The following is a 20,355-nucleotide window of genomic DNA, read 5'->3' on the forward strand; positions in this document are numbered from 1 at the left end:
ATACAAGGATAGTTATGGGAATACGGGGATTAAGGCCCAAGCTGAGGGGGGGACAGAATATAAGGATACAGAGATAAAACTCAAAGTGGAAGGGTACAGAGGTACAAATATACATTATACAGGCAAGATAAAAGGATGCAGAGATACAATGGTGGAATACAAGGCAGGGTAGGAGGATACAGGGATACAGGACAGGGTAGGAGGATACAGGGATACAGGACAGGGTAGGAAGATACAGGGATACAGGACAGGATGATACAGGGATACATGAGAGGATAGGAGGATACAGTGAAACAGGCCGGATAGGAAGATACAGGAATACAGAGTTTCATGGATAGAGACCAGAGAAAAAGGCTAAATGAAATGGGAACTATATATTCTATATATATTCATTTAAGATGAATATATAACCATAGTATAATTACAGATTATAAATGAATGAATCTGGTGGAACCTTATTTTTATCTGAATAAAGATTATATTAGATTAAAACTAGTGCATTGTTTCGAATATACAGTGTACACTGTACACTGTATAGTGTATAATTTAACTAAAAGAATTGGTTTGAAGCGTACATGAACTTTAAAGTTATGTACTTAACAGCAATCGTACAGCTCAACACTACAATACATTCATAATGTACAGAATACAATTACAATAAATATATATGTATATATATGAATCAATTTTGAGTGTACTGCATTATACAATGATGTATATGCTAAGTGTACGGTGTACACCGTGTACAGCTGGACATCTTGTTTAAAACTCTAATCTGTACGCTGCACAGCTTGTCTCGTGATCCTGAAATAATTTCAGATTATTCAACAAAAAGATAATTTAGCTCAAATTTCTTTTGCTCTCTTTACTCGTTTGTAATGGCAACTAATGAAACTTTAAGAAATTTTCTTGAGCTAAATCCGGATCCGGATCTGGATCTGCATCGAAAAAGAATGAACCCAGGCACTGCCTACACACCTGGATACACCTGTATAGATAATCCTACCTGGAGATTGATTGTGCATCTACTGGCGGACGGAGCAAGATCTATTTTAAGTTCCGTCAATGTTTCCTCGTTCTCCGCTACCCAGTATCCCAGTACATCAGTGTCATACGTCGGGATTATTGTTACTTCTAAATTTAAAATTAAGTTTAAAGAGACTGTACAACGTAATTTCAACTGACCCTCCTTGCAAAGATGGCAATGTCCGATTTACATTGGTACCCTTTAAAGCTGTGTCTGATCAAATACAATTAGAAATCAATGTCTTTAAGTTTAAAAACTAATTATTTCTAATTGTGGTTTCTCTACAGAAGTGTTTTTCGCATTTCCACTGCAAGAAAACATGTAGGAATTTAACACTTTTATCCCTTGAACAACTACACAATCTTTAACATTATTAGTCAGATAAAGGTTTAAAGAATCAATACTAAACACTTTTAAGCATATCCTAAACACAATTAATACCTTAGCTTAAATGTAATTAAGTTCCAACAGAAATCAATTAGCTTAAAATTAAACTAAACTAAATATGTGCAGAGAGACTCTTCAGTCTTGGTTTGAAGAAACAATGAGTTTTTACATTTAATAGCTTTCTTATTAATAACATTGTAAACTAACTCCTTTGTTTAAAACAATTTTTCTAATTTTTTAAATATCTTGTATTTTGAACCTTTATCACCGTATGCTTAAAATGTCCACCTTAATGCTTAAAACTAAAAAATTTTACAACTTTGGGCCACATTTCGAACACAACGATTTTACACCTTTTCTTAAACTTTCTAATTTTCTAGTGCCCTACCTTGGTCTTTATTCTCCCAAGTTTTCTTTGCTTCCAGGAGAGCATTAAACACATCTTTAGAAGGTTCCACTCCACTGAATACGTAGTAGCGTGCACGAACACGTTTAAAGAACTCGACATTGGCGTAATTCTTACAACCATGATGGGGAACATACGCTAGATCCATCCAAACTGGTTCAACACTCTCCTTCATTTAAAAAAACAGATAGGATAAGTACAGAGGTCGCAATTTTTCTTTGAAGTATTGTTAATCTTAAATGCTTGATATCGATATCCAATGTGGACACTTTCAAATTTGAGAATCAATCATTCAATCAAATAATAAAGGATATCCCTGCAGGGTACGACCATCGCGGGATATTGAAGAGTGATTAAATTGATCTGTATAAGATGGAGATCAATGCTTGAACCCGAGATTCTGCATTGATCTGTATAAGATGGAGATCAATGCTTGATCCCGAGATTCTGCATTGATCTGTATAAGATGGAGATCAATGAAGATTCTGCATTAATCTGTATAAGATGGAGATCAATGATTGATCCCGAGATTCTGCATTGATCTGTATAAAAAGGAGATCAATGCGTGATCCCAAGATTCTGCATTGATCTGTATAAGATGGAAATCAATGATTGATCCCGAGATTCTGCATTGATCTGTATAAGATGGAAATTATTGATTGATCCCGAGATTCAACATTGATCTGTATAAGATGGAGATCAATGCTTGATCCCGAGATTCTGCATTGATCTGTATAAGATGGAGATCAATGCTTGATCCCGAGATTCTGCATTGATCTGTATAAGATGGAGATCAATGCTTGATCCTGAGATTCTGCAACACAAAAGTTTTGACTTCTGATCTTTTTATCAAATCTACTCTAGAAATGTGTATACATCTTTCCCNTCAAATCAAATCAAATCAAATCAAATCAAATCAAATCAAATCAAATCAAATCAAATCAAATCAAATCAAATCAAATCAAATCAAATCAAATCAAATCAAATCAAATCAAATCAAATCAAATCAAATCAAATCAAATCAAATCAAATCAAATCAAATCAAATCAAATCAAATCAAATCAAATCAAATCAAATCAAATCAAATCAAATCAAATCAAATCAAATCAAATCAAATCAAATCAAATCAAATCAAATCAAATCAAATCAAATCAAATCAAATCAAATCAAATCAAATCAAATCAAATCAAATCAAATCAAATCAAATCAAATCAAATCAAATCAAATCAAATCAAATCAAATCAAATCAAATCAAATCAAATCAAATCAAATCAAATCAAATCAAATCAAATCAAATCAAATCAAATCAAATCAAATCAAATCAAATCAAATCAAATCAAATCAAATCAAATCAAATCAAATCAAATCAAATCAAATCAAATCAAATCAAATCAAATCAAATCAAATCAAATCAAATCAAATCAAATCAAATCAAATCAAATCAAATCAAATCAAATCAAATCAAATCAAATCAAATCAAATCAAATCAAATCAAATCAAATCAAATCAAATCAAATCAAATCAAATCAAATCAAATCAAATCAAATCAAATCAAATCAAATCAAATCAAATCAAATCAAATCAAATCAAATCAAATCAAATCAAATCAAATCAAATCAAATCAAATCAAATCAAATCAAATCAAATCAAATCAAATCAAATCAAATCAAATCAAATCAAATCAAATCAAATCAAATCAAATCAAATCAAATCAAATCAAATCAAATCAAATCAAATACCAAATATTTTGTTGCAAAATAGAAAATGTAAACTACAGGAAAATAAAGTTGTTTTGTTTTATCATCTTCACATCAACATCCATAAACCATTCATGTCAAGTATTTTTCTGTGTTTTTCCTTACAGGTTGTAAACAATATTTTTCATCAAGACACAATTTTGTTTCTTTGTCATGCTTTAAATTTTTCTCTGACCCCCATTATTTATAATTGTGATTTCAGATCAATTTATAAAAAACACAAATTAGAATCTTATTTTCCCCAATTGAACTTTCTAAAGATTCTCGTTCTAATTTGTAAAACATAACTTTTGAAAATGAAAACTTATTTCATTTTAAAAACTCACACTTTTTCCATTTAACACATCAGGAATTAGAATGCAATGCAAAAAATATTTTTAGTTTTTTAAATCAAGTTAGTTTTAGTTTTGTTGGTTTTTTTCTTTCGTTTTGAAAATATTTAAAATCCACATTCACCTTGTTAGTGTCACAAGATGGGTCATCTCCCTTCTTAGATTGTTTAGCAGGAGTACTTGGCCGAACTGGACTAGGTAGAGCTAAAGGTTTACCCCAACCAGCAATTGGATCTTTTTCAGAACTCTGTTCTGCGGTTTTAGAGGATGCTTCCTGGTCTCCAGGTTGGACAGAGCTGGAAGGTTTGGGACTTTCTGGAATATCCTTGGAAGGTTTAGTATCTGTGTTAATACTATGAGATATACTAGTTTTAACTAGCTGTTCCTCATAGGATTCCTGGTACTGCTGTTCATATGTATTCTCTTCTTGTGCCTCATAGTAGGAGGTTGAGAATGCCGCTGCATATTTTTCATCAAACATTGTTGTGGAGGTTGTTGTTTCACTTAAACTGGAAACCACCTTGGTGTTCTTATCCTTCTCAGGTTCTGGTTCAACCACATTATCTGTCTTTACAATTATAGAATTTCCATTCAAGCTTGTCGCCCCTTCTTGTTGCACAGATGATTTTAGATAATCAGTAGCTTGGGAGATGGAATCTAGCATATTATCTTGAAAACATTCCTCCTCAGTATCGTTTTCATCAGAGTACATGTAAATACTCTGGGTCATAATGTCAACTGTTCCAGTAGCAAACCGTTCTCCCTTATCTCCGTATATAAACTTTCCTGATTCTTGAGTGGGTGAGGTCAGATCACTCCGGGGTGTTGAGGAGGGGATTTCTGCATCACTCAAATCTGAAGCATTAGAAACGCTCCTTGTATCCAGAGATAATTTCTCTGACATTCGTCTCCTAGGATCAGCTTGAATATCCTGATCTACCTCTGACCAGCAAACAACAGGTTTCAGTTTAGGTGGGAGGTCAGCAAACCTCGGGGAACCACCTTCAATACTAAAAGTTCCAGATGACATTTGCTCATCTGAACTTATCCCCTCAGATTTTAAATCCTTATTTTTTTCCTGAGAACTTGTTCCAGACGTTGCTGAGGAACTAACCTCTGGCAAGACTTTGGAGGAGGATGATTCACTTACTGCAGTTTCATGAGACAATTCCACAGATTTTGAATCCATAGAGTTAGAATCAGCTGAGCTGATTGTTCCTGTTGTCCTGTCAGTAAGATTTCCCTCAATACAACCAGGTTGTATATCACTCTCTAGGCTCACAGGGGGAGGGGTGTCAAAATGGAATCCAGATCCATAAGAAGTTTCCATTGAGTACAAGTCATCATTTATAATACCAGATTCATTTAAGATCTCAATATTCAGGTCTGCAACAGAATCTTTATTTATTGGCAGTAAGATCTGTGATGTTGAGGAAAGTAAGGATTCTACTCCAATATTTTCAACTGGCAGGGGAGTAGCTATTTTATGTTCTAGATCATTTTCCTCGTCTTCCTCATCTGAAATAAAAAAGTTTAGTTTAATTTAGTTTATTGTTTAAAAAATGTAATTACTTACTTTCTATTTGTTCTTCAACTTCTTGTTCATCTTCTGATTTAGGCTGAGAATAGAAGAATCCACCAACTCTTTGCTTAATGCTAGACAGGAATCCCGAAGGTGGAGGATCATTATTCTCTTTAGATTCTTCAGATGGAGGCTGAATCTCAGGTTCTTCAACCTGCTCCACATCCTCAGATTTAGAGAATGCACTGGACACTTTCTGTTTAATGGATCGGAAAATTCCTTTATTTTCTTCCTCTGATCCACCAATTTTCTCAAGAGCGGGGTAATCTTCCTGTGGGGTTGTGGACTGAATATTTTCTTTGAATTGAGATGTTTCAACTAAATCAATAATATCATCATGAGGAGAATCATTATCTAAAACCTCAGCTGTGGATGTCACAATGTGCGAAACAAAGGACAAAATAGGATCCTGTGCTGCAACTGCTTCCTGCATAGCCTTTCCTTTAAATTCTGGGGATGACGGAGGTGTTTTTGTTCTATCCTGTATCAATATGTGAGAGTTGAGACTGCTTCCAATCTTCTTACAATTAACAAGAAGATTTGAGAGTTCTTCTGCTTTCTCACCAGTAGAGGTCAAATCTTTACTCATCAGCATCATCTCTTGAGTCAGCTTTTGAACCTTTTCTAATATAATATGTAGCTCCAGACTGAGTTCAACTGCATAATCTTGATCAACAGATTTGTGATCAGATTTATCAGAAACCTTGTTAGATGCTTCCTGTAATGCAATCAGTTCTTCCTTCATAATGTTTAAGCTATTCTGAGAATTAATTGACTTCCTTAATTCTTCTAGGACAGTCACAAGGTTGGTAATGATAGTTTCTATACCAACAGCTCCTTCCAAAATTTCCTGCTTGTATTCAAAATGAATTTCCTTCATTTCTTTTGTTTCTTCATTGCTATAACCATTCTGAGAATCACCTTAAAAAAGAAGTTAGAAGAAAATTGATTTTTTGAAATTTTAAATCCTTACCTATTATGTTTTGTTCTTCAGGGGATTCCTCTTGATTTTTACCATTTACCAGGCAACTTTTTCTGCGGGGCAGCAAACCCTCTTCATCTGAATCAATTTGGGAATTTTGGACCGAATCTGTTGCTTCATTATCCTTGTCTTCAGCAGGTACATCTGTTGAAATCTCTGCAGATTTCTTCTCTACTGAATTTGAACTCAGAACTGGCCCCTCATCAGTGCTCTCTTCTTGATTAAATGTAAATGTTGACCCAAATATTGTCTCATTAAGCACAACAGCTTTGATAACTTCCTTGACTGTCTCTTTTGCAAAGTCTGAATTATTTCCTAAATCATTATCCTTCATGTCTTCTGTTAAAATGCACTCTTTTTTGTCTTCTTCAGATTCCTTTCCAAATTCAGAATTCTCTACTTCCAAAACTTTATCAATCTCTTCAATATTTGATGCTATTTCAGAAGTATCAGTTGTTTTAAGAATCTCATTAGCTGTTTCTTCTTCAGATATTAGATGTAAGTCATCCTCTTTGGAATTGAAATTGGAATCGTGATCTGGTTCTTTGTTGTTATTTCCCTTTACTTCAAAATTGTTTTCTTTCATTTCTTCCTCAACCATAGTTTTCTTTTTTGTATTTTGAAAAATCCTTTCCTCTTTTTCCACTTCATTTTCCTTTGACATAGAATCTTGTGCCAAGTTAGACTTTTCTTCAGAAGAAATGTTTTCTTCTTTTACCAGACTTCCTTCACCAGCTGGGATATTTTCTGAAGAAATTTTGTTTACTTCTTCATTCACTAAATATTCATCTTTGACATCTTTCTTATGCTCAGAGGTTGGACTTGTTTGGTTTGAGTCAAAAGTTTCCTCAGATGCTATTTCTGTGACCATATTGTCTGGAATTTTGCTTTCAGTATCATTTTTTGTGTGGCTGTTGTAGTCTTCATCAGTCACTGCTTCTATCTCATTTTCATCATAAAGAGACTGATCTGCTAATTCAGGATCCTCTTTCTCTGGCTCTGTTATTTCAATAGTAACCTCTGAATGAGTAAGGAGAGATCTTTTTTCAAGATATTTATCATCGGATATTACTACTGCAGTGTCTTCTAATGTCTTTTCTACATTGTCATTAGATTTAGCTTCACCATCCTCAGATATATCGGCTACAACATCTGATTTTTCTTCTTCAATATCTGAGTTTACTGCCACAACATTAGATTTTTCTGCTGCAACATCTGATTTTTCTGCTACAGCATCAAATTCTTTTGCTGTAGTGTCTTCACTTAGCACATTAGATTTTTCTGTTACAATTTCCTGAGATATAACTGCTCTCTTGTGTATCGCAGTATCCTCAGACTTCTCAGTGACAGTTTTCTCTTTTTTTTCTGCTTTGGTGTCTTCAGATTTCATTACAGTAGTGTTTTCCTTTTCTTTTAAAGTAGTGTCTTCAAATCTCACTGATTTTTCTACTACAAGTTCCTCAACCTTTTCTGAAGAAGTTTCCTCTAATTTAAATGAAACATTGTCATCATCTTTTTCTGAACCAATTTCTTTTGATATCTCTGATGTAACAACTGATGTTGTACCTGAGACTTCTACATTTTCAATTTCTGTCATAATTTCAGATAGTGTTGCTTCTTGTGTGTTTTGAAATGTAACTGTATGTCTTTCAACTGCAATGTCTTCTGTTTTTATAGCTGCTATGGCTTCAGATGTCTCAGCTGTATTTTCTTCAAATTTGATAGGTGCAGTGTCCAAAATATCATCAATTGCAGTGTCTTTAGATTTATCATCTGAAAAGACTTCAGTTTTGCCAACTACAGTGATATCAACTACCATGTCCAAACTGTCATCTAATGCAGTTTCTTTGGGCTTTTCATCTGCCAAGGCTTCAGTAGCGGTGGATTCGGTTGTATTGCCTGTATCTTCATCTGCTGCAGATTTGTCATTATCAGATTCATCTGTTGCCGTATCAATATTTTTATCTGTTACAATATTTACAGATATATCTGTTGAAAAGTCTACGGATTTATTAGTTGGAGAATCTTCAGGTTTTTCAACAGCAGGGAATTCATCTCTATCTGATTTAGTATCTGCTACTGAATCATCAGATATCAGATTTTTTGTGTCTTCAGATTTATCTACTTCAGTTGCTTCATGAGTTGCTGCTTCAAAATTATCAGCTTCTTTGCCATTAAATGTAACTGCAGAATTGACCTCTGATTTTCCATCCAACATCTCTGCAGCTTGGTCAACTACATCCACATCAGATCTCACTGTAGCACTTTCTACAATAGTTTCAGAACTCTCCATTGCTGGGAAAACAAGTTCTTCTACTGCAGTGTCTTTGGGATTTTCTACTGCTTCTTCATTATTTCTATTAATATTATCTTGATCCATCTTTGATACTTCAGCTTTTGAATCCATTGAATTGTCAACTGAATCTGCTGTCAAGGACTCCATAGATTCAACTGAATATACATCTAAAATGCCAGATTTTTCAAACTCTTCATGATTCCTAATATTTTCAATCTCTCCCACTGTTTCAATTAGCTTGCTTTCTTTGTCTGACTCCTTGACTGTTTCAACTTCCTCTGAAGTATTCAAAGACTGAAATGCCTCATCTGGAGTTATTTGTGCAGCATCTAAAGTTTTAGCTGAATCCTTGTCATCTTCAACTATAGTTTTTCCTTCTGTATCTGAAACAGTGAGTACTCCAGCTAAATCTGCAGTCTCATTTGATAAGATTAAGGAATGCTCTACTTTATCATTTTCATTTTCTTCTGTTGGTATCTTGTTGTCTTTTATGTCAGAAAAAAATCCTTCTTCCTGAAAGTTGTTGGAGTCATCAGTTTCCTTTTCTTTTATGACTTCAGATTTGTCTGCCTCATCTACTTCCTCAGCTGTAATGTCTGCAGATTTGCATATGTTCTCTGTTTCCTTGTCTTCTGTATCTTCAGATTTGTCTGCTCCATCTTTTTCCTTCTTTTTCAAGTCTGCAGCAATGTCTATAGCTTTTCCATTGGTTTCATATGTGACTGAACTTTCAGATTGATCTGCTTTAAGATAATCTAAATTTTCATTATTGAATTTTTTTTCAGCTTTGTCTGTAGATTTATCCCCTTCATCTGCACTCTTTTCTTTATATGCAGCCATATCTTCAAAATCTGTAGGCTTGTCTGCTTCTACCTCATACTTTGCCTTTTGTGCTTCACTTGAAGTCTGGTCAACTACAACTGCAGTTTTTTCTGCTATCTTGTCCGCTTCATCAACACTTTTGTCTGTTACCTCAACACCTTTGTTTTCTTCATCTGAATACATGTTTGTTTCATTTATAGTCTTGTTTTTTTCCTCTGAAGATTGAGGGGAAACATCTAAACATTTTTCTTCATCTTTTGTCAGCTTGTGTGTTTTATCTGCAGTGTTATTTGTTACATCTTCAGCAGAATTGACGAATACATTAACAGATTCATTTTCTTTATCTGCTGTGTTATCTGATATATCTGCTGTTTTGTCTGTTCTTTCTTCAGTGTTGTCTACTTCATCTGCAACAATATGGTTATCTTCATCAACAGATTCCTCTAATGCAACTCCGTAATTGTCAATTTTATCAGAATTATCAGCAACATTTTCTGGTTTTTCAGCTGTATGCATAATCTTAATAACTTCCTCTGAAGTCTCCTCTGCAATATCTGCAGTCTTGTCTGCTGAATGTAAATTGTTATTTACTACTTCTGAAGTCTCCTCTGCTACATCTGCAGTTTTGTCTGCTGAATGTAAAGTGTCATTAACTACTTCAGTAGACTCCTCTGGTTTATCTGCAGTTTTGTCTGCTGAAAGTAAAGTGTCATCAACTACTTCAGTAGACTCCTCTGCTACATCTTCATTCTTGTCTGCTGAATGTATAGTGTTATCAACTACTTCAGAAGTCTCCTCTGCTAGATCTGTAGTCTTGTCTGCTAAATTCAAAGTGTTATCAACTGCATCTGAAGTGTCATCTTTTACATCTGCAGTTTTGTCTGCTGAATATAAAGTGTTATCAACTACTTCAGTAGACTTCTCTGCTTTATCTGAATTCTTGTCTGCCAAATGTAAAGTGTTGTCAACTACTTCAGAAGTCTCCTCTGCTAGATCTGTAGTCTTGTCTGCTAAATGCAAAGTGTTATCAATGGCATCTGAAGTGTCATCTTTTACATCTGCAGTTTTGTCTGCTGAATATAAAGTGTTATCAACTATTTCTGAAGACTCATCTGCTTCATCAGTAGTCTTGTCTGTTGAATGTAAAGTATTATCAATTACTTCAGTAGACTCTTCTGCTATATCTGCTGTCTTGATTACTGAATGTAAAGTGTTATCAACTGCTTCTGAGGTCTCCTCTGCCACATCTGCAGCCTTATCTGCTGAATGTAAAGTGTTATCAACTACTTCAGTAGACTCCTCTTCTTTATTTGCAGTTTTGTCTTCTGAATATAAAGTATCTGCTTCTAAAGACTTCTCAGCTTTATCTGCATTCTTGTCGGCTGAAGTAAAAGTGTTATTAACTACTTTTGAAGTCTCATCTGCTACATCTTCATTCTTGTCTGCTGAATATAAAGTGTTATCAACTACTTCTGAAGTGTCCTTTGCTACATTTGAAGTCTTGTCTGGCAAATGTAAAGTGTTATCAACAACTTCAGAAGTGTCCTCTATTACATCTGCAGTCGTGTCTGCCGAATGTAAAGAGTTTTTAACTGCTTCTGAAGTGTCCTCTGCTACAGCTTCAGTTTTGTCTGCAGAATGTAAAGTGTTATCAACTACTTTTAAAGACTCCTCTGCTACATATGCAGTCTTGTCTGCTGAATGTGAAATGTTATTGATTGCTTCTGAAGTTCTCTCTGTCTTTTCTGTTACATCTGTAGACTTGTCCCCAGTATGTGAAATCTGGTCTTCTAGGGCTGCAATCATATCTACCTTATCTGTAGTTTTGCTTGCTACATCTGCAATATTAATTGTTTCATATGCATTTTTCTCTTCTGTATCTGGAACTTCTACATCTAGAGACTTGTCAGTAACATCTGCTTCTTCTTTAGCAAATGTTTCTGCTACATTGGTGGTCTTGTTTGATTCTTCTGTAGTGTTTTCTTTTTGATCATTAGCTTTGTCTTCTACATTTGCACTGTCTGGCACATCTGAAGACTTGTCTTCTATGTCTTTTTTCTTGTCCATTACATCCACAACTCTTTCTGTTATATTTGCACTCATATTTGTGTCATCTGTAATCAAGTCTAATCTGTCTTCACTTTTGACTGTCCTCAATGATGTTTTGTCTTCTAAATCTGCAAAATCATTGGCTGTATTTTGTCCTGTACTTGTAGCCCTATGCTCCTCATCTGTGCTCTTGTCAGCTTCATCTGCACTTTTGTGTTCTTCATCTGCAATCACATCTAACACATTGTTCCTCTTGCCTCCCTCAATTGTTGCCTTGTTTGCAACATCCTCAGTATTATCTACTACATGCATGGAAATGATGGCTTCATCAGATGTAGTCTTTCCAACTAAATCTATAGTTTTTTCTGCTAAATCAATATTCATGTGTGCTACATCTATAGTAGTGTCTATTTCTATAACTTCAATGATAGGATTTTCTTCAGATCTGATAATCTCATCTACTTCATCTGTGGGCATCTCATCTACTTGATATGCAATTGTATCATCTGAAATCCTTGAACTCATGTCCATATCTGATTTATCTCCAGTTGTATTTACTTTTCCTGTATGTGCAGTAGTATCAACATCCACTTTATTCACAGTAGTATCAACATCTGCCTTATCTGTAGAAGTATCAACCTTTGCTTTATCTGCAGTATTATTCACATCTAATTTATCTACACTTTTTACCACATCTTTTTTGTCAGCAGTAGTGCTCACATCTTCTGTATCTTCTGATTTAGCAATTTCTGTAGTACCTGCAATGGTATCCACTTCTTTTGTAGTGACAGTAGTGGCTGTTGTGTTTATATCAGTATCTAAATCTGCTAATTCTTTAGAAATGTCCTTATCTGTCTTTTCTGCACAGGGTGCAGCATCTGCCGTGTGTGCTTTAGTATTAATAACAGTCATTTCAACATCCTTATGACTTTCAGTTGCATCCACATCTGTTCTCTTGGCAGAAGTATCCACATCTGTTTTATCTAAAGAAATATTTACATTGGTTTTATCTGCAGTAGTTTCCACATCAGCTTTCTCTGTGGTGGTATCCACATCTAATTTCTCTGCAACAGTATATACATCTGCTTCATCTTTGATAGTTTCTATATCTGCTTTATCTGCACTAGTGTCCAAAACAGTTTTATTTCCAGTAGTATCCACTTCCTCATTATCTTCAGTAGAATCCACATCTGCTTGCTTCACTGTATTATCTGCAGCAGTATCCACACCAGTTGTACATGCAGCAGTATCCAGATTACCCATATCTGCAGCAGTATCCACACCAGTTGTACATGCAGCAGTATCCAGATTACCCATATCTAAAGCAGTATCTACACCTTCTTTATTGGCAGTAGTTTCCACATCTGCACTAGTAAATGTATTTTCAGCAACTAAAGTATTATCCATATCTTTCATAACTGCCAAAGTATCATCTTCTAATGAATTAGAATCTGCAACTCCAGTATCTACAGAAGAATTCACCTCAACAGTTTCCACTTCTGATCCATCTGAAGCAGTATCCTTATCTGATTTATCTGCAGTAGTTCTTATATCTTTTGTATTTTCAGAAGTATCTTCATCTTCTTTCTCTGCACTAGTATCCACATCTGCTTTATTTTCAGAAGTATCCACACCTGTCTTGTCTAAAGTAGTGTTGAAATCTGTTTTATCTGCATAAGTGTCAGCATCTGTTTCACTCACAACAGTATCCACATCTGCTTTATCTGCAGTAGTAACCACTTCTGCTTTATCTGCAGTAGTATCCACTTCTGTTTTGATTGAAATAGTATCAACATCTTGTACATCTACATTAGAGCCAATATCTGTTATATCTGCAGCAGTTTCCATATCTGCACTGGTATCAACATCTACTTTATCTGTAGTAGTATTAATATCTGCTGTAACTGCACTAGTATCAAAATCTTCTTTGTTTGCAGAAGTCTCCACATCTGCTGTATCTGCAATGGTATCCCCCTCTGCTGTAACTCCACTGGTATCAACATTTTCTTTGTCTGCAAGGGTTTCCACATCTGCTGTATCTGCAGTAGTATCCACCTCTTGTGTAATTGAACTAGTATCAACATCTTCTTTGTCTTCAGAAGATTCCACATCTGCTTTGTCTGCGACAATATCCTCATCTGCTTCATCTGTAATAGTTTTTAGATCTTTTTTATCTGCAGCAGTTTTTATGTCAGATGTATTTGAAATATCAACATCTACTTTCTGTGCAGTAGTATCCACATCTGCTGTGTATGCAGGGGTATCCATATCTACTTTGCCTACAGTTGTAGCCTCATTTCTTGAAACTACAATATATTCCACATTTGCTTTAATTTCAGCAGTATTTACATCCATACCATTTGTAACTGCTGAAATATCCACATCTACTTCAGTGGTATCAACATCTTCTCTATCTGCAGTACTGTCAAGGTCTTGTTCATCTCCAGTAGTATTCACTTCTAGAGTAGTATTTACATCTGCAGTAACTGCAGTAGTATCTGCTTTATCTGAGGTAATATTAACCTCTGCAACTGCTTTAATTGCAACATTATCCCCGTCTGCTTTCTCTGCAGTAGCATTTACATCTGCTGTATCTGTAGTAGTGTCCACATCTTCTTTAGTTGCAATGATATCCACATCTTCTATAGGAATATGAACATCTGCTGTATCTGTACCTGCTTTATCTGCACTAATATCCAAATCTGCTTTGTCTGCACTATTATCCTTCACAATTTCTTTTTCTGCACTAGTATCCAAATCTCCTTTGTCTCCGCTAGTATTAACATCTACTTTGTCTGCACTATTATCCTCCGCAATTTCTTTTTCTGCAGAAGTTTCTACATCTGCTTTGTCTGGAACAGTCTCCAGATCTGGTTCATCTGCAACTGTATCCATATCTAATGTAACCGCATCGATAACCACATCTGCTTTAATTGAACCACTGTCCACATCTGCTTTGCATGCAGTAGTATCAACATTTGCTCTATCTGCATTAGAATCCACATATTCTCTATCTGAACTAGCATCATTATGTTCTTTATCAGCAGAAGTTTCTATATCAGTTTCAGTACTATGAACATCTGCTTTATCTGCAGTGCTATGAACATCTGCTGTGTCAGCAGTAGTATCAACATCTGCTGTGTCAGCATTAATGTCAGCGTCTGCTGTGTCAGCAGTGGTATCCACAACTACTTTAATTACAGCAGTTTCCGCTTTATCTGTAGTAATATTCACAACTACTTTGTCTGCAGAAGTATCCATATCTGCTTCAACTTTAACAGTATTATTTTCTGATGTAACTGCAGCAGCATCTACTTCTGATAAAATTGCATGAGTATCAGAAACTGTTTTATTTGAAGTAGTTTCCACATCTGCTCCATCTTCAGTAGTACCCACATCTGATTTATCTGCAACAGTATCTATACCTGATGTAACAGTAACAGTTTTCACAACTGCTTTAACTGCAGGAGCATCTGCAGAATATTCCACATCTTCTTTTTCTGCAAGAGTATCCACATCTTCTGCATGTGCATTACTGCCTAACTTTACTTTAACTGTAGCATTTTCCATGTCTGCTTTAGTATCCTTTTCTGATTCAAATGCTGCCGTATCCACATCTATTTTATCTGCAGCAGTTTCCATATATGATTTATCTGCTATGGTTTTCAAATCAGTTTGATTTGTAACAGTATCCACATATGCTGTATCTACAGAAGAATCAACATTTTCTAATAAATCAGCACTTTCCACAGTCACATCTGGTTTTGTTGCAGTATTATTTACATTTGCTTTATCTGCAGTAGTATCCACATCTACTGTATCCATAGTAGAATCTGCTTTATCTGCAAAAGAGTTCTCCTTTTCTTCATCTCCAGTAGTAACAACATCGGCAGAAGAAATTACATCTGAATTATCTGCAGTAGTTTCTACATCTGTTTTGTTTGAGGCAGTATCTGCATTATCCATATCATTATCTGCTTTATCTACTGCTGTATCCATATTTGCATTATTTACAGCAACAGTATCCCCATCTTCTTTATCTGTAATATTATCCACATCTGCTTTATCTGCAGTAGTATCTACACCTGCTTCATGTCCAGTGATATCCTCTTCTGCTTTATCTGCAGTTGTATCTACATCTGCTTTATCTGCAGTAGTATCCTCTTCTGTTTTATCAGCAGTTATATCCATGTCTACTTTATCTGCAGAAGTATCAACTTCTGCTTTATCTGTAATATTATCCACATCTGCTTTATTTACAGTAGTATCCACATCTGCTTTATCTGCAGTAGTATCCTCTTCTGCTTTATCGGCAGTTGTATCCACATCTGCTTTATCTGCAGTTGTATCCTCATCTAATTTATCTGCAGTTGTATCCACATCTACTTTATCTGCAGGAGTATTCACACCTGCTTCATGTGCAGTAATATCCTCTTCTGCTTTATCTGCAGTTGTATCCTCATCTGCTTTATCTGCTGTAGTATCCTCTTCTGCTTTATCAGCAACAGTATCCCCATCTTCTTTATCTGTAATATTATCCACATCTGCTTTATCTGCAGTAATATCCACACCTGCTTTATCTGAAGAAGTATTCTCTTCTGCTTTATCTGCAGTAGTTTCCACATCTGCTTTATCTGCAGTAGCATTCTCATCTAATTTATCTGCAGTTGTATCCACATCTACTTTATCTGCAGGAGTATTCACACCTGCTTCATCTGAAGTATTATCCTCTTCTGCTTTATCTGTAGTTGTATCCACATCTGCTTTATCTGAAGTAGTATCCTCTTCTGCTGTATCTTCAGTAGTATCCACTTCTGTTTTATCTGCAGTACTATCTACTTCTAATTTATCTGCAGTAGTATCCACTTCTGCTTTATCTGCAGTAGTATCCACTTCTGCCTTATCTGCAGTTGTATCCACATCTGTTTTATCAGCAGTTATATCCATGTCTACTTTATCTGCAGAAGTATCAACTTCTGCTTTATCTGCAGTACTATCTACTTCTAATTTATCTGCAGTAGTATCCACTTCTGCTTTATCTGCAGTAGTAATCACTTCTGCCTTATCTGCAGTTGTATCCACATCTGTTTTATCAGCAGTTACATCCATGTCTGCTTTATCTTCAGTAGTATCAACTTCTGCTTTATCTGCCGTATTATCCACTTCTGTTTTGATTGAAGTAGTATCAATATCTTGTACATCTACATTAGAGCCAACATCTGTTTTATCTGCAGCAGTTTCCATATCTGATTTATTTACAAGAGTTTCCACATCTGCTTTGTCTGCAGTAGTATTTATGTCTGCCTTGTCTTCAGTAGTTTCCACATCTGTGTTTTCTGTGGTAGTATCCACATCTTCTTCCTCTTCAGTATATTCTGTATCTGCTCTTTTAGCATCAGTATGGACATCTTCTGTATTAACATTAGCAGTAGTTTTTACATTTGCTTTATCTGCAGAAGTATCCACATCTGCTTTATTTGAAGTTATATCAACATCTGCTTTATCAGCAGCAGTATCCGAATCCACTTTATCTGCAGTATTATCTACATTTTCTTTTTCTGCAACAGTTATCAGATCTTCTGTATCTTCAGTACCATGAGAATCTGTTTTATCAGCGGTAGTATCTGCATCTAATGTATCACCCATTGTATAGACATTTGCTGTAATAGCAGTGGTATCCACAGCTAAGGTATCAGGAGAAGTATTCACAGCTACAATATCAGAAGTAGTATCCACATCTGCTGTGTCAGCAACAGTATCCACATCTGCAGTATCAGCAGTAGTATCCACATCTGTTGTATCAGCAATAGTATTCAAATCTTCTCTATCAGCAACAGTATCCATAATGGCTGTATCAGCAGTATTATCAACATCTGCTGAATTGGCAGTAGTATCCACAACTACCATATCAGCAGCAGTATCCACAGGTGCTGAATCAGCATTAGTATCTACAGCTACTGTATCAGCAGCAGTATCCACATCTGCTGTATCAGCAGTAGTATCCACATCTGCTGTATCAGCAGTAGTATCCACATCTGCTGTATCAGCAGTAGTATCCACATCTGCTGTATCAGCATTAGTATCCAAATCCGCTGTGACAGCAGCAGTATCCGCAGCTACTGTATCAGGAGTAGTATCCACATCTTCTGTATCATCAGTAGTATCCACATCAGCTGTATCAGCAGTAGTATCCATATCTGCTGTATCATCAGCATTTTTCATAGGTGCTACATCAGCATTAATATCTGTTGTATCAGCTCTAGTGTCCACATCTGCTGTATCTACAAAGGTATCAACATCTTCTGTATCAGTAGTAGTATTCACAGGAACTGTATCAGAAGTAGTATTCACAGGGGCTGTATCAGCAGTAGTATCTACATCTGTTTTATCTGAAATTGTATTAGTATCTGCTGTATCAGCAGTAGTATCCACAGGTGCTGTATCAGAAGTAGTTTCCACATCTGCTGTATCTGCAATGGTATCAACATCTGCTGTATCAGTAGTAGTATCCACAGGTGCTGTGTCAGAAGTAGTATTCACAGGGGCTGTATCAGCAGTTGTATCTACATCTGTTTTATCTGCAATGGTATTATTATCTGCTGTATCAGCAGTAGTATCCACAGGTGCTGTATCAGAAGTAGTTTCCACATCTGCTGTATCTGCAATAGTATCAACATCTGCTGTATCAGCAGTAGTATCCACAGGTGCTGTATCAGAAGTAGTTTCCACATCTGCTGTATCTGCAATGGTATCAACATCTGCTGTATCTGCATTAGTATCCACATCTGCTTTATCTGAAGTAGTATCCACATATGCTCTATCGGTTGTAATATCCACATATTCTAGATTGATGGTATTTTCAACATCTTCAGCAGTGGTAGAATTCATATTTACTTCATTAGCAGTAGTATTTGCATGTGCATTATCTACAGTGGCTTCTTCATCTTTTTTATTTTCAGAATTGTCCATATCCAACTTGTCTACGCATTCAGGGTTGCTCGCATTTGTTACATTTGTATTGACATCCAAGTTTGCTACACTTGCCTTGGTATCATAATCTGATTTGATTTCAACTGCAATATCTGTTCCCTTAGATATGTCTTTTTCTGCAATTTCTTTCTCCTCATGTTCTGCTAAGTTTCTATTTTCTTCATCCTGATTTTTTACAAGTGAAATATTAGCAATTTGTTCTCCTAAAGTCCGTGGAGCATTTATTTCTTGTTTCTGATTAAATTCTGATTCTTCATTCTGTACAGTTGATTCTACAGCTAATGGCGATGCATCCACATCATCAAAAGCTAAATTATCAACTCCATTCTCACATTCTGTAATAGGAGACACCTGGATTTTTTGCTCTACGTTCACCATCAGGATTTCATTGTCTCTTACAGCTTCAACTGAGCCTTCTGATTTATCAAGAGGAGAAAGCTTCTCTGGAAGTGGTAAACACTCAAAATCTTCAATGGTGTTAACATCCTTTTCATTTTCTTCTGAATTCTCTTTTTCCGAATTCTTAGTGTCAACCTCAGCTTCCACCTTTTCCATTGAAGATTCTTTCAAATCTTCATTTATTTTTTTGCAAATTTCCTCATTCACTAAATACTCTTTTTCATCATCATTCTCTATAATTTCTTTAGGTTCCTTATGTTCGTAATCTGTTAGATTATCAATTGTTCCAATTTCTTCTACTTCTGCTTCACCTTCCTTCTCATTACATACTTCTTTTATTTCATCTTCATCTTTGTCCTTTGAAACTTTATCAGTCTGCTCTTTTTCATTTTCATCTTTTGCAATTTTGCTTTCTTCCTCTTTTTCATTTTCTTCAGAGATAGTGCATTTTTCCTTTTCCGTTTCAAAATCTTTTTCCTCAATATCTTGCACTATTACCTGGTTAGCCTTCTTCTCCTCCTCTTCCTGAGCAATATCTTTGTTATCTTTTTCATCTTCTTCTTCATCAATTCCAGTAGGGAGAGCACTCTCCTTTTCCTGCTCTACTGTCTCATCTGTATACTTCTCAATTAGGTCATCATGCAATGCTGCAACTTCGTGTTCAGGAAGGTCATCAACTTCATCAGGAGTTTTTACATGGTTGAAAGTCATCTTTACTAAATTATTCTGCTCTGCTATAATATTCATCCTTGCATCATCTCTGAGCTGAAGGTTTAGATTAGTTTCAATGAGCTCTTCATTGTTCATTTTATCTCCAATATCTGGAACTGGAGGCTCATCTTGCTGATCCTCCTCCCCAGCAATCTGCTGGAGTTCAATCTCTAGATCATCTTCATCTCTTTGGAACTCCTTTCCAATGTTATCCTGGTTAACTGAGGTTTCCATTTCTTCTATCTGATCTTTCTCAACTACTGATTCCTTATCTTCATCTTCATCTTTAACAACACGACTGTTGTCAATAATTCCGCAGGCAATTGCTTCACTTACTTTTTCTGCCACACTTTGTTCATTGACCTGTCCGCTCTCATTGTCTTTAATTTCAGAAGTTTTAATTTTAGATTTTCCAGAAACAACTTTTCTTGGAACACTCTTTATTTCATTATCTTTCTCTCTTTTGGTCTGACTTTTGGATGCCGCAGCTTTTCTTGTCTCCATTACTTTTTTGTTATTTTCATCCTTTTTAAGTTTGCTTGAAGGTGCTGCTGAGATTGGTTTCTGGGCCAACTTGGATGTGCTCACTTTCTTTGAGGAACTAGGTTTGACTTT

At 35.5% G+C, this 20,355-nt stretch overlaps 1 protein-coding gene across 2 annotated transcripts; it reads right to left on the reverse strand.

Annotated features, from left to right (window-relative positions):
• Nucleotides 1–55: 55 nt before the first annotated feature.
• LOC111698763 (microtubule-associated protein futsch) lies at nt 56–20,328 on the reverse strand. 2 transcript variants are annotated; one of them, XM_023469187.1, is made up of 7 exons: nt 17,459–20,328; nt 6,465–17,365; nt 5,486–6,412; nt 4,034–5,427; nt 1,803–1,995; nt 1,007–1,134; nt 56–804 (listed from the first exon to the last, which is right to left on the reverse strand). In XM_023469187.1, the coding sequence occupies exons 1-7, from the start codon at nt 20,242–20,244 to the stop codon at nt 763–765; spliced, it is 16,371 nt and encodes a 5,456-aa protein (XP_023324955.1). In that variant the 5' UTR covers nt 20,245–20,328; the 3' UTR covers nt 56–762. The 2 variants fall into 2 exon arrangements, with proteins under 2 accessions (XP_023324955.1, XP_023324954.1); XM_023469186.1 differs by having other exon boundaries at nt 1,803–1,989; nt 6,465–20,328.
• Nucleotides 20,329–20,355: the final 27 nt, after the last annotated feature.

The sequence above is a fragment of the Eurytemora carolleeae genome, unplaced genomic scaffold (assembly GCF_000591075.1).
Source record: "Eurytemora carolleeae unplaced genomic scaffold, Eaff_2.0 scaffold109, whole genome shotgun sequence".
NCBI classification, from domain to species: domain Eukaryota; kingdom Metazoa; phylum Arthropoda; class Copepoda; order Calanoida; family Temoridae; genus Eurytemora; species Eurytemora carolleeae.

Coding starts and splice junctions, on each gene's coding strand:
- LOC111698763 (XM_023469186.1), bottom strand. CDS start 20,244: ATGGAGACAAGAAAAGCTGCGGCATCCAAAAGTCAGACCAAAAGAGAG. Junction 1,990..4,033: donor CATCTTGTGACACTAACAAG/GTGAATGTGGAT, acceptor TTTTAAATGAAG/GAGAGTGTTGAACCAGTTTG. Junction 1,135..1,802: donor TTGGGAGAATAAAGACCAAG/GTAGGGCACTAG, acceptor TTTTAAATTTAG/AAGTAACAATAATCCCGACG.